The following is a 12,387-nucleotide window of genomic DNA, read 5'->3' on the forward strand; positions in this document are numbered from 1 at the left end:
TATCAGACACTATTTTAGGTATCGGGAATAGAATGGCAAGCAAGAAAAGTGGCTCCCTCTTAACATGGAGCTTACCAAAACAAGCAATAAACAGGAAACTCTCAGACAGGTGTATGGATATTGATGACAGTAAGAGAGAGTAATGGGATAGTGAGTATGGGGAGAGGAGGACCAACTTAGCTGGGGACGGTCAGGGAAAGTCTCTGCAAGGAGGTGAGTTTCAGGCTGAAAGCTGGTTGATACATAGGAACCTAAGCAAAGATTTGGGCGAGGAACATTCTGAGTGGAGGGATCAGTTAGGACCAAGGCTTTAAGATGTACACAACCCATTGGTGCGATCAAGGAACAGAGAGAATGTGAGAAGGGATATCAAAGGAGGCTGAGGGGTGTGTGTGTCAGACCAAGGGGGCCTTGTATATCTGGTTAAAGAGTTGGGTTTTTATCCTAAAAGCAGTGGGAAACCGAAGGCTTTTAAGCAGATGGGTGATATGAGTAGATTAAGGATTTTAAATGATTACTTTGGTTTCTCTGAGATATTAGAGCAAAAACAAAACAAAATCAGGGTGATTGACTAGGAGGCTAGGGCAGGAATTCAGAAAAGAGAATGGTGGTTGTTTGGAGCTGGGGAATGGCAGTGGGGATGGAGGTCTGACATAGGTTCGAGAGGAATCCGAGAGTTAAGATTGTTAGGGTTTGGCGAGGACACGGATTTAGAAGTGATGGAGAGAAGTGTGGAGCATGTGCCAGAAGCTAATGGCCCAGTCATAGGGTAGAAACAAAGAGAAAATATGGAAAGTCAGTTACGTCTACTTTCACCAATAGCATTTAAATATTCCTGCTCATGGCTGGTGTGTGTGTGTGTGTGTGTGTGTGTGTGTGTGTGTGTGTGTGACAGAGCCACAAAGCAAATCACACACTGCGCCTCAGGAGATCACATCTTCCAGGACAGTCACATCTGTAGATATACAACATCTAAAACAAGGTAATAGAAACAGATATAGTATACAACCAGCCAATGATCTGGGTCTGTTAGGAAGGAGGGATAGGAGAGGCTGGAGCCTGGGGGGGTCTTTAGTTTGGAGGTAGTGTGCTAACTACTGGCGGCAATGAGGTGGGGGTAGGGGGTAGTTTGTTTTGTTTTGTTTTCTATATGGTCTTTGCCCAATGTGGGGCTGGAACTCAGGATCCTGAGATCAAGAGCTGCATGGTTTCCTGACTAAGCCAGCCAGGCACCCCCAGCAATGAGGTTTTGCCTCTCTTCCAGGACCTAGAGAGGGTTGAGTGGGAGATGGAGAGGGACTCAGGCCGTAGGATGCTTACTTTTATCCTCTCAGAGCATGAAGGTGCCCATGCAAAACAGCCTGTGCACAACATCAGACAGTACTGGGGACTTATGAGAGCCCCAGATGTGTAAAGTGCTACAGCCAGAAGGATCTTCTTCTGATTTAACTGATAGACTGAAGCCTAGAATGGTCAATTGACCCATCCAAGGACAGTCAGCTAGTAAATAATTGCATCAAAACCAGAAACTGGGTATGGTTCTGTGCTGCTTCCACATCCTGCCTCCGAAATGTAGGGTCTATTATAGACAATGAGCACACATCACACTCCCAACTGCGTTCAGGGTTATGCTGCTTGTCTTTAATAATGCAGCTTTTGTGTCCCTCTAAGTCTCTGACTGGCTCTTTAAAAAAAAAAAAAAAGATGTATCCGTTTATTTTAGAGAGAGAGCAAAACTGAGCAGGGGGAGAGGCAGAGGGAGAGGGCGATAATCTATGCAGACTACCCACTGAGTGTGGAACACCACATGGGGCTCCATCCCACAACACTGAGATCATGATCTGAACTGAAATCAAGAACCAGAGGCTTAACAGACTGAGCCAGCCAGGCGCCCCTAATTGGCTCCTTCTTGTGGGGATATCCTTCCAAGACATCTTCCATTAACCCAGTGCAAAATTCTCAGGATGTCACTTCTGTGGGGTATCATACTCAACTCTGTACTTCTCTTGTTCTACTTCCTGCCCCTGGACAAAACACTCTACTTCTGGGAGATGGTACCCTTGGATTTCACATAAATTACCCCTTATCTCTGCCAGCCAGGCTTTTCCCTTACCTTCTCATCTGATTTTTACAAATTATTGCTGTTGTTTAACACACAGATTGTATTCAATTTAGAACAATACTTAGGTAGATAAAAAATTAAGATGGTATTCACTCATATTATCATAAAAGGGAAGCAAAGTAATTCCTTCCTAATAGGGATGTGGCTTTCTCTCCAGCTTCAGCCAGGATAATATTGGCAAGTTGCACTCTATCCCTGACGAGGGAATCATTCAAGTATTTACTGAACTCTTTAGCACACTGTTTTATGGGAGAACCAGACAAACTGGAGGGGAGTTAGGCAAGAGATAAACAAAGGAGTACATTAGAAAAGTTGTGATATTTATGCATTTTTTTTTATTTTTTTATTTATGATAGTCACAGAGAGAGAGAGAGAGAGGCAGAGACACAGGCAGAGGGAGAAGCAGGCTCCATGCACCGGGAGCCCGATGTGGGATTCGATCCCGGGTCTCCAGGATCGCGCCCTGGGCCAAAGACAGGCGCCAAACCGCTGCGCCACCCAGGGATCCCTATTTATGCATTTATAAATGTCCAGAAACAGTCTCTCCTGAGAAGGAGCTCAGAAATCTAGGGCATGGAGGCTGAAATTCAGGTAGTAATATTTAAAAACTGAAGGAATTCTGTGGGGGCATCTGGGCGGCTCTGTCAGTTAAGCATCTGCCTTCGGCTCAGGTAATGATCTCAGGGTCCTGGGATTGAGTCCCATGTCAGGCTCCCTGCTCAGCAGGCAGCCTGCTTCTCCCTCTCCCTCTGCCACTCCCCCTGCTTGTGCTCTCTCACTGTCTCTCTCAAATAAATAAATAAAATATTTTTAAAAACAACACAAATAAAACAAGTTATAAGAAAAGAACAGAGGCAGAGAAAGAGTGGGGAGAACTTCAGCTCAAGACTTGTAAGGAACATACCAACCAATTGATTTGGAGACCTTATTTAAATTTTGATCCAAACAAACTAAAAAACAGTGATGAAAGCAAAAAACAAGATAACTAGGGACACGTGAACATTGACTGAAATATCTGATGATGCTGTTCATTTTTTTTCAACAGTAATAATAGTATCGTGGCTGTGTTTTAATGGAAGAGACACCTTTTAATGCAGTGGTTCTCAAACTTAGGCATGCATCACCATCGCCTGGAGGGCTTATTAAAACACACATTGCTGAGCCCCACCCCTAGAGTTTCTGATTCAGCAGCTCTGGGGTGGGAACTTAAAATGTGCATTTCTAGCAAGTTCCCAGGTGACACTAATGCTACTGGTCTGGGCTCACATTTGGAGAACCGCTGCACTGGATTAACCAGATTTTTAAAAATCTAATTACTCTTTCAAAGAAAGAGCTTAGGTTATTGGCTGAGTTCTATCCCCCTGAGTTACAGCACTCTGACCACATCCCATATAATGGAAGACAAGGAACTCTTGTTCCAAGGCTCACAATAATTTGGACTGCAAGGCACCTGGGTGGCTCAGTGGTTAAGCATCTGCCTTTGGCTCAGGTCGTGATCCTGGGGTCCTGCAATGGAGTCCAGTATTTGGCTCCCTGCTGGGAGCTTGCTTCTCCCTCTGCCTGTGTCTCTGCCACTCTGTGTCTCTCATGAATAAATAAATAAAATCTTTAAAAATGATGATAATTTGGTCTGCATTGCCATAGGAAGGCTGGAAAGAGGAATACCTTCAGCTCACCACTTTTCTCTCCGGGTGGTGAAACACCCAGCTCCCTCCTTAACCACCTGTCTGCTCTTTCCCTTCTACTCCCCAACACAGGATCCTGTGGGGCTCTCTGGAACTTAGGCCACATGCCTCCATCATCTCCAAATTCAAGATGGTTTGATGCATATAATACAGGGCATCCAGTCCTACGTGGGGTGTCTCAGAGATACTCTAGTAAATCTCAGTGCTTGTCCTTTCTGTGCTGTTGGACACTTGCAGCCACATTTTGGCTCCTCCATTGCCTATGTGACCCACAATGAGTTGTTTAGTGATTGCAGGCCTTAGGTTTTCAACAGATAAAGAAAGAAATCTGTTATTATGAGAGAAACATGGGACACCTGGAGAAATATTAGCCAGAGTTCCCTGGAGGAAAGACATTTCCAACAATACTGAACTTTAGAGACATTATTATTTTATAATTTAACAACAAAGTGTTTGTGTGTATGCACGCATTAGATCCTCACAAGAGCCTTGTGAGGTAGGTAGTAAGGTAGAGGCTGAGAGAAGGTAAAGTCTGGCCAAATTAAACGTCGGGGCCAGCACTCAAACACCTCACCCTCTCAATGAAGTCAGTGTTCTTTCTGACACACAGCCTTCCCTCAATTTATTTCAGTTAAATATAGGAATGTACTAGTGCATAAAATGGACTCTACAAAAAAAAATCAGAGAGTTGCATTAACTTAAGACTAAAGAGCCCATGGCCCAGGCGATTAGAAAACAGGAGTTTTGTTTCCTTCAGCTAGATGCCAGGAAGGACCCCTGAAATATTTAACAATTTTGATCCCATATTTTTACAGTCCTCTTCCAGGTCCCTTGGGCTTGTTTGTCGCAGGTTATTTTCTCTGCCTCAGGTGGCAGCAAATCTCCAGTGGGAGCACTTTATACACTGCTGCTGTACAAAGGGCTTCGGAAATTCTCTCAGCTTTGAAGTCATAAGACCACAAACATCCTCTACGAGAATTCTGCCTTGTCATGGCACTGAGACATCTGGTGACTAATGTCTGCATAGCACTGGATACAGAGAGTGTTTTCTGGTTTTATTAAATCTTTGTGTTCACACCCCAAATCCTTTAGTTGCAATCTAATTTCTTGCAAGTTCTGGGCTTATGGGGCTGCACTAAGGAATTCCTTATGGAGTCGTAAGAGTGAAAAAAACGTATTGGGAGTCTTTTTAAGAGTCAGGCTTATACAGCTGTAAGGGCTTATAATAAGATCTCAAATATTAGGGGCACCTAGGTGGCTCAGTGGTTGAGTGTCTGCCTTTGGCTCAGGTCACGATCCTAGGGTCCTGGGATTGAGACCCACATCTGGCTCCCCAGGAGGAGCCTGCTTCTCCCTCTGCCTGTGTCTCTGCCTCTCTCTCTGTGTCTCTCATGAATAAATAAACAAAATCTTTAAAAACATCTCAAATACTTATCATTAATAGTGATAATGTATCTCACTCCTCTTTTAGTAATCAAGCATCAACCATCAAGCTTACATTTCCCTAAGGTCAGTTAAAAACACTGAAGGAATGCCTTTTGTGTTCAGAACATTATTTGTGGCCTATGGGTTTATCTTTGTCATTAAAGTGTAGGAAAAAGACAGAGGACAGACCAGGGCCTAACTTGAGCCACTGACACCCACATTTAGCCTTTCTCTATATGTAGCACCTGGAGACAACAGAAATGAAAATCTGGAAAGGGGCAGAAGAACCACTACAAACCATTTCCTAGATCAAATGGGTATTTTGATGGCATAAGAGATGTGCTTTCTGACGGAAGCTCTTGTCACATCTACTACAGTGGAAAGGTTTTTCTCCTGTATGCGTTCTCTGGTGTGTGAGAAAATGGGAACGCTGATTGAAGGTTTTGCCACACTCGGGACAGCGATAGGGCCTGTCTCCTAAGTGGATTCGTTGATGGGTGATGAAGTGGGAGCTCTGGTTGAAGCTCTTTCCACATTCACCACATTTGTAGGGCCTTTCCCCTGTGTGGATCCGTTGGTGTTTTATGAGGGCAGAGCTGTCGGCAAATCCCTTCCCACAGTTGTCACACTTAAATGGCCTCTCACCTGTGTGTGTCCTCTGGTGTGTGACCAGATGTGAGCTCTGACTGAAACTTTTGTGGCAGTAAGGACAGCTGAAAGGCCTTTCTCCTGAGTGAGTACTCATGTGTGCCACAAAGTGAGAACTATCTCTAAAGCCCTTCCCACACTCTGGGCACTTAAAGGGCCTTTCTCCTGTGTGGGTTCGTTGGTGCTTAACCAAGTCTGAACTCTGGCTAAAACTCTCCCCACAGTCACTACACCTGTAAGGCTTCACTCCTGTGTGGGTCCTCTGATGGGTGATGAAATTTGAGCTTCGACTAAAGCTTTTATGGCATTCGAGACACGTGTAGGGCTTCTCTCCTGTGTGGGTTCTTTGGTGCATTATGAGGTGTGGCTTCCGCCCAAAAGTCTTCCCACACTCTGGGCACTCATAGGGTCTCTCACCTGTGTGGGTTCTCTGATGTTTGATGAGCGTAGAGCTATCGCTGAATTTTTTCTCACACCCGCTGCACTGGTAGGGTTTCTCTCCTGTGTGTGTTCTGCGATGGGTAACAAGGTCTGAACTCTGTTTGAAGCCTTTCCCACACTCAATGCATTTATAAGGCCTTTCACCAGTATGGGTTCTTAGGTGTCTTATGAGATAGGAGCTCTGGTTAAAGCTTTTTCCACATTCTGCACACACAGGCTTCTTTTCTACATATCCATCCAGTAGCTTGTTTAAATCCTTCTCCTGTGGAAGGGGCTTCTTCTCCTTCCAGGAGAGGGTTCCATGTTGCCCTTCTATTTCAAGATCCCTCTCCCAGTTCCCTCCCCATCCAGGAGTGTCAGAAATATCTTCATTGGCCTTTTCAGACGATGTTCCACATTGTTCTGCTATTTCTGAAATGTCCTGATTGAGTTTTGTCACCTGATTCTCAAAGTCTGAAAAATTAACAAAAGTAACAGGGACCAAAGTTAACCAGTTATCAGGGAAAAACATCAGAGGACAGTTAGAAAGAATGAGATCAGTGTGTTAGCAACAGATGACATTTAATTTGACTTTCTGTAAAGTTTTCACTTGGTGAAAAGGTTTTTTTAATTATTTTAATTTTTTAAAAACACTATTTCTAAGTCATCTCTGTACCCAACATGGGGCTCAAACTCATAACCCTGAGACCAAGAGTCACATGTCCACCAACTGAGTCAGCCAGGCACTTCTCATTTTGTAAAAAGTTTGTTGAAGTCCATTAAGCTTACAGAAAAATGTAAATTCCTAAACCTTTTTTGTTTTAAGATGAATCTTGAAGGATGCTTGGGTGGTTCTGTTGGTTAAAAATCCAGCTCTTGATTTTGGCTCAGGTCATGATCTCAGGATCCTGGGATTGAGCCACGTGTGGGGCTCTACACTCAGAGGGGAGTCTGCATGAGGATTCTCTCTGTTTCTCTTCCTGTTCACACATATTCTCTCTCTGAAATAAATCTTTAAAAACAAACAAACAAACAAAAAATAAATAAATGAAGATTTTGGGCAGCCCGGGTGGCTCAGCGGTTTAGCGCCACCTTCGGCCCAGGGTGTGATCCTGGAGACCCGGGATCAAGTCCCGGATCAGGTTCCATGCATGGAGCCCGCTTCTCCCTCTGCCTGTGTCTCTGCCTCTTTCTCTCTCTGTCTGTCTATCATGAATAGATTTTTAAAAAATCTTTAAAAAAATAAATGAAGATTTTAGGGGTACCTGGCTGGCTCAGTCGGTAGAACAAGTGACTCTTGCTTGATCTTAGGGTTATGAATTCAAGCCCCATGTTGGGGATATAAAGTTTACTTAAAATTAAAATTAAATGAAAACTTTATTTGGTCAATTACTGATTGCCCAATAAGTCAGATTTAAACTTCTAATAGTGAACAAAAGTCTATGGCAGCATTCCAAGTTCTTCATCTAAACAAGGGCTGAAATGTGAGATTTCTTCTCACTGGATAATATTCACATCTCACCTGTGTGCGTTTCTCTTAGGATCTTCCTTGCCTCAAAATTTTGGAGTGGTAGCACCCATGGGTCTTCTTTCTGCTCCAGCTGGGAGACTACACTTGGCCTGGAAATCCTATACAGGAAGGTGAATATAGGATGTTAATCTGAGCCAACCATACAATGCCTGACCAAAAAGCCAAGCTCTCCTCTCCCTAAGTGGAGGGAAAAGCTCAGGAAGACGCTAAGCTAACATATGTTTGGTTTCATTGAAAGGAGTGATAAAACAGGATGATCTCCCCAAAAGGCTAAGAAAAAAGCCCCTTTCCTCCCATTAAAACAACAACAAAACAACCAGACTTGGGTGATAGAAACTCTAGAGTGAGCACAATAATTCATTTCTGAAGGCACAAGGCTAAGCCCATGTAGAGAGATAATTTTATCAGAAACAATGCTGCCATGACCTCACCCTTAGAAAGAATCAGGGAAGTTAACTATAATGTTGGGCTTTAAACTTTTCCCAGAAGGGCAGCAGTAGATACAGCCATGAGAAAAAAACAAATACTTGTAAGGGGGGAAAAAAAAAGGGCAAAGGACATAAACAGGCAATTCACACACATATACACACACAGTCTTTAAATACATGAAAAACCTTTAACCTCACCATTAACCAAATAAAATCAAATAAAAACAATGATACAGTTAGAAAATATAGTATGGAGGTAAAGAATGCAAACTGCCTAAGTTTCAACCTTAACCCTTCATCTTACTAGCTGTGTGACCTCAGGAAACTCACTTAAACTCTCTGTGTCTCAGGGTCTTCATCTGTAGAACAAGGATAATGATAAGGCCTACCTCATAGTGTTGTTGCAAGGATTAAGTGGTAAGTCCTCAATAAATGTTAGCTGTCACTATTATTTAACCCAGACTCTTTGATCCAGCAATTCTAATTCTGGGAATTCTAAGGAAATGAAAAAATAATAATAATAAAAAAAAGTTGTGGGACACCTGGTTGGTTCAGTTGAAAAAGTAGGTGACTCTTGATCTCAGGGTTGTGAGTTTGACCCCCACATAGGGGGCAGAGATTACAAAAAAATAAATAAATCTTTTTTTTTAATAAATAAATCTTAAAAAAAAAAGTTGTGCAAAAGATACATTAGCTAATTATTAACTAACTATACTTTAATAAACAAAACCTAAAAAAGAAAGACAGTTAGCTAAGAGATGTTTATCACAAAACTGGAAAGGATCTGGAAATGACCTAAACATTCCATGAAAAAGGAATAATCATATTTGATTGAGCCATACAAAATTGCGATTGTATAAGCTAAAAAGGTAGTTTAAAAGATGGTTAAATATGAGGTTCAACCTCATATAAGTTATTATATTCCATACAATAAAATACTAAGTGGTTATTTTAAGCAATGTATAGAAAAAATGTTGTCTATTATTATTGTCTAAAATATATTCACAACACAATATGTAAAAAAGTGAGATGCACAACTGCACTTGCAGTACAATCCCAATTTTTTCCTTTTGTTTTTGTTAATATGCTTAAAACAATGGCTGGAAGGATAGGAACTCTTCAGTAGTGGCATGGAGTGGGATTTGTTTTGTTTTGTTTTCATTTTGTCTCCCTTTTTCTTCAAGGAGTGTATATGAAGTAAAGCAAGGAGAAGGGGTAGCCATTGTATTTTAGGAAGAGCACTGGAGATTTGTTTTGTTTGTTTGTTTTCTAAGTGACAGAAAAAAACACAGCTCCCTCTTCCTTTGCCACAAAGACCTGGATTGGACTCTCACCTCTGCTACTTAACTTTGAGTCTCTGTCCTGACCTGAAAGAGGGAGATTATAATACCCACATCAAAGGGTTAGGGTGAGATATTAAGACAATAAATGTCAAAGATATATGTAAGCGATAAAATGCCATAAAAATGGAAGTCATTCCAAAAAAAAAAAAAAAAGTGGAAGTTAGTCTTTTTCTGCCAGGGAGGCAACAAATACTCTCACAGACATCTGGAGCTCTAACAGACCAACATCCCTAGAGACCACTCAGACCTGGACCCTCTCACAAACCTAAGTCTTAAATCTAAAGGGGGGTAGCATCCTTACCCTCTGAGAGCCCATTCTTCTAACTGTGTTGGGTGGTATCCTTGAAGAGAATTCTCTAAGCGGTGTCCAGGTAACCCACTCTTCCCTGAAGTCCCCAGCCACATCATTGAGAGTCATCAGTTCCTAAAGCAAGAGACCTCAGTATGCATCGAAAGCTCTCTGGACATTCTAACCATTGTCTCAAAACCAAAGGACAGCCCCAGTATACCCAAAGAACCCCCACCCCCAGCCTAGAATAGCAATGAGGTAAATTCTATCAACCACAGAAGGGTTGCTTTTCTTTTTCTTTGTTTATATCATCCTTACCTTGGCCAACACTCACAACACTAAGTGAGGGCTGGAGCTCCCAAACACATCTACAGAACCCTCAGTTGGCAAACATTAGCTTTTTGAGGAATAAATTGTGCATGATGGACAAGATAAAGAAGAGAACAGGGGACAATGACTTGATTTGTGTAAAGCTCTCCAACAACATTTTCCCCAGCAAGCCAGCAAATGGTGGACTTCAGACTTCATTATACTCATATTAGTTATGAGGACAGCTGACTTTTCCTGGCTTGTAGATTGGGTGTCAACCTCAAGGAACAGACTATGCAGAGCCCCAAAGGGAATGACCCTGGGTACCATTCTATTTCAAGGTTTAATGGAATCAGAAATGAGATCTAAAAGGACATGGATATGCTGGAAAATAGAATAAAATTTAATCAAAAAAAGCACAAAACAAAACCCATAGAGCCTGAAAAACAAGCACTAACACATTGATAAAACTGATAGCAGTATCAAGAAAAAATTGTTTGGGGATGCGTGGGTGGCTCAGTGGTTGAGTGTCTGCCTTTGGCTCAGGTCATGATCCAGGGTCCTGGGACTGAGTCCTGCATCCGGCTCCCTCTAGGGAGCCTGCCCTTCCCTCTGCCTATGTCTCTGCCTCTCTGTGTGCCTCTCATGAATAAATAAATAAACTTTTTCTTTTTTTTTTTTCTTTTTTAGTTCTTTGGAGGGCAATGGTCAGATTACTGGATGGATCAGTAATTTATTCAGTAATATGTTGTAAGACATTAGGAATCAGAGAAACATAGCGTTTGGGGGGGTTTTGGTTTTGTTTGGGGTTTTTTTGGGGTGGGGATGGCTTAAAGAGTTTCCAATAGAAACAAACACAAGTCAGCCAGCTGAACCTGTTACTAAAAATTCTTCATTTCACTGGACCATGGACCAACCAGACTGGAGTGAGGATGCTGGAGTCTTTCTTCGCCTCCCCCCCCCCACCTTTTTTTTGTTTCGCCAATCAAAGCACCTGGGTATTCCTAGAAGACACCCACCCTTTTTATGGAAACATATATGCATTTCCACACATTGCTGTTGGGTCATTTATGAAGTACTGAGTTTTTAAGGACCTAAAAACCACAAGGATACATTTCATCTCTCTAGATTAAAATAATATCATTAGGAGGTACAAAAAAAAAAAAAAAGCTAAGTTTTGAGCATAAGTTTTATTTCTACATCCATTAGGAAACATAAATGCAGGGCTTACTTGCAGGAGACGGACTGAGGGGGAGAGAGTCACAGAAACCTTGCTCCTCCCGCCTTCTCCTGCCCCGCCCCCCCCACCCCCGACAGGTGACCCCGCAGGCCCCAGAACACAGAGGTTCTGTGACTGCCATTGTGAGCAGCACCGGCTTGTTCGCTGGGGTTATTAATAGGGACATGACGGCGGGGGTGGGCCGACACCGGCACCCCCCTGCCCCCCCCCCTCCGCAGTGCTGCAGGCCCTAATCAGGGCGCCGCGGTCACAGGGTCACACAGTCCGCAGCTGAAGCCCGGGGACCACCACCGAGGGCAAGAACATTGATCCAGAGGATGGGCTATCCCGACGACGGCACAGAAAACCGCAGCTACCTCTCCCCACTCTTCAGCAGACCCCGCGGGCTCCGAAAGGAGAGCGCGGAGACCTGGCCGGGACCACACCGCGGCAGCGGGCGAGTCCCCTCCACGCCCCTCAGCGGCTCCCAGGCTACCGCCGCTGTCTCCTTCCCCGCATCACTCACCGCCCCGGGGCCTGGCCGGGGATGGAGCAGGAAGTGAGAGTCTTCCACCGCCGAGCCGCACCCGGCCCACAACGCGGAGGTGGTCCCTCCCCGGACCCGACCGGGATTCGTGACAGGGCTGAGGGGACACAGGTGGGACTGTGGGCTCGGCAGCCCGCAGCCGGAAAACACCGCCCCTCTCCCCTTACCATTGGCTCCTCGTTTTCCGCGACCAGAAGCCTTGTCCGCCCATAGGCTGATAGAACTCTCAATCACCGCGCGGCCTTCTGGGAAATGTAGTCTCGAACAAGACCTCGGAGGACTCGGGAGTCCCGGGATACCCAGGTCGGAGCGGTGGCAAGCACTAAACCTAATTCTCCCTACCGCTGGAACCACTTCTCCAGAGTTGAGGGGAGGAATCCAGAGACTGTACATCCAGAGAGGGATATGCAGATGCTAACCT

The 12,387-nt window shown here is 43.9% G+C and overlaps 1 protein-coding gene across 1 annotated transcript; it reads right to left on the minus strand.

Moving 5' to 3' along the window:
* Positions 1–4,215: 4,215 nt before the first annotated feature.
* ZNF774 (zinc finger protein 774) lies at positions 4,216–12,102 on the minus strand. The gene is made up of 4 exons (XM_041751088.1): positions 11,946–12,102; positions 9,904–10,026; positions 7,823–7,929; positions 4,216–6,774 (listed from the first exon to the last, which is right to left on the minus strand). Exons 2-4 carry the CDS (start codon positions 10,008–10,010, stop codon positions 5,537–5,539), a joined length of 1,452 nt encoding a protein of 483 aa, XP_041607022.1. The 5' UTR covers positions 10,011–10,026; positions 11,946–12,102; the 3' UTR covers positions 4,216–5,536.
* Positions 12,103–12,387: the final 285 nt, after the last annotated feature.

Source organism: Vulpes lagopus, chromosome 4, assembly GCF_018345385.1.
Source record: "Vulpes lagopus strain Blue_001 chromosome 4, ASM1834538v1, whole genome shotgun sequence".
Classification (NCBI taxonomy): Eukaryota; Metazoa; Chordata; class Mammalia; order Carnivora; family Canidae; genus Vulpes; species Vulpes lagopus.

Coding starts and splice junctions, on each gene's coding strand:
- ZNF774 (XM_041751088.1), bottom strand. CDS start 10,010: ATGATGTGGCTGGGGACTTCAGGGAAGAGTGGGTTACCTGGACACCGC. Junction 7,930..9,903: donor GAAGAATGGGCTCTCAGAGG/GTAAGGATGCTA, acceptor CTTCCTGTATAG/GATTTCCAGGCCAAGTGTAG. Junction 6,775..7,822: donor CCTAAGAGAAACGCACACAG/GTGAGATGTGAA, acceptor TTAATTTTTCAG/ACTTTGAGAATCAGGTGACA.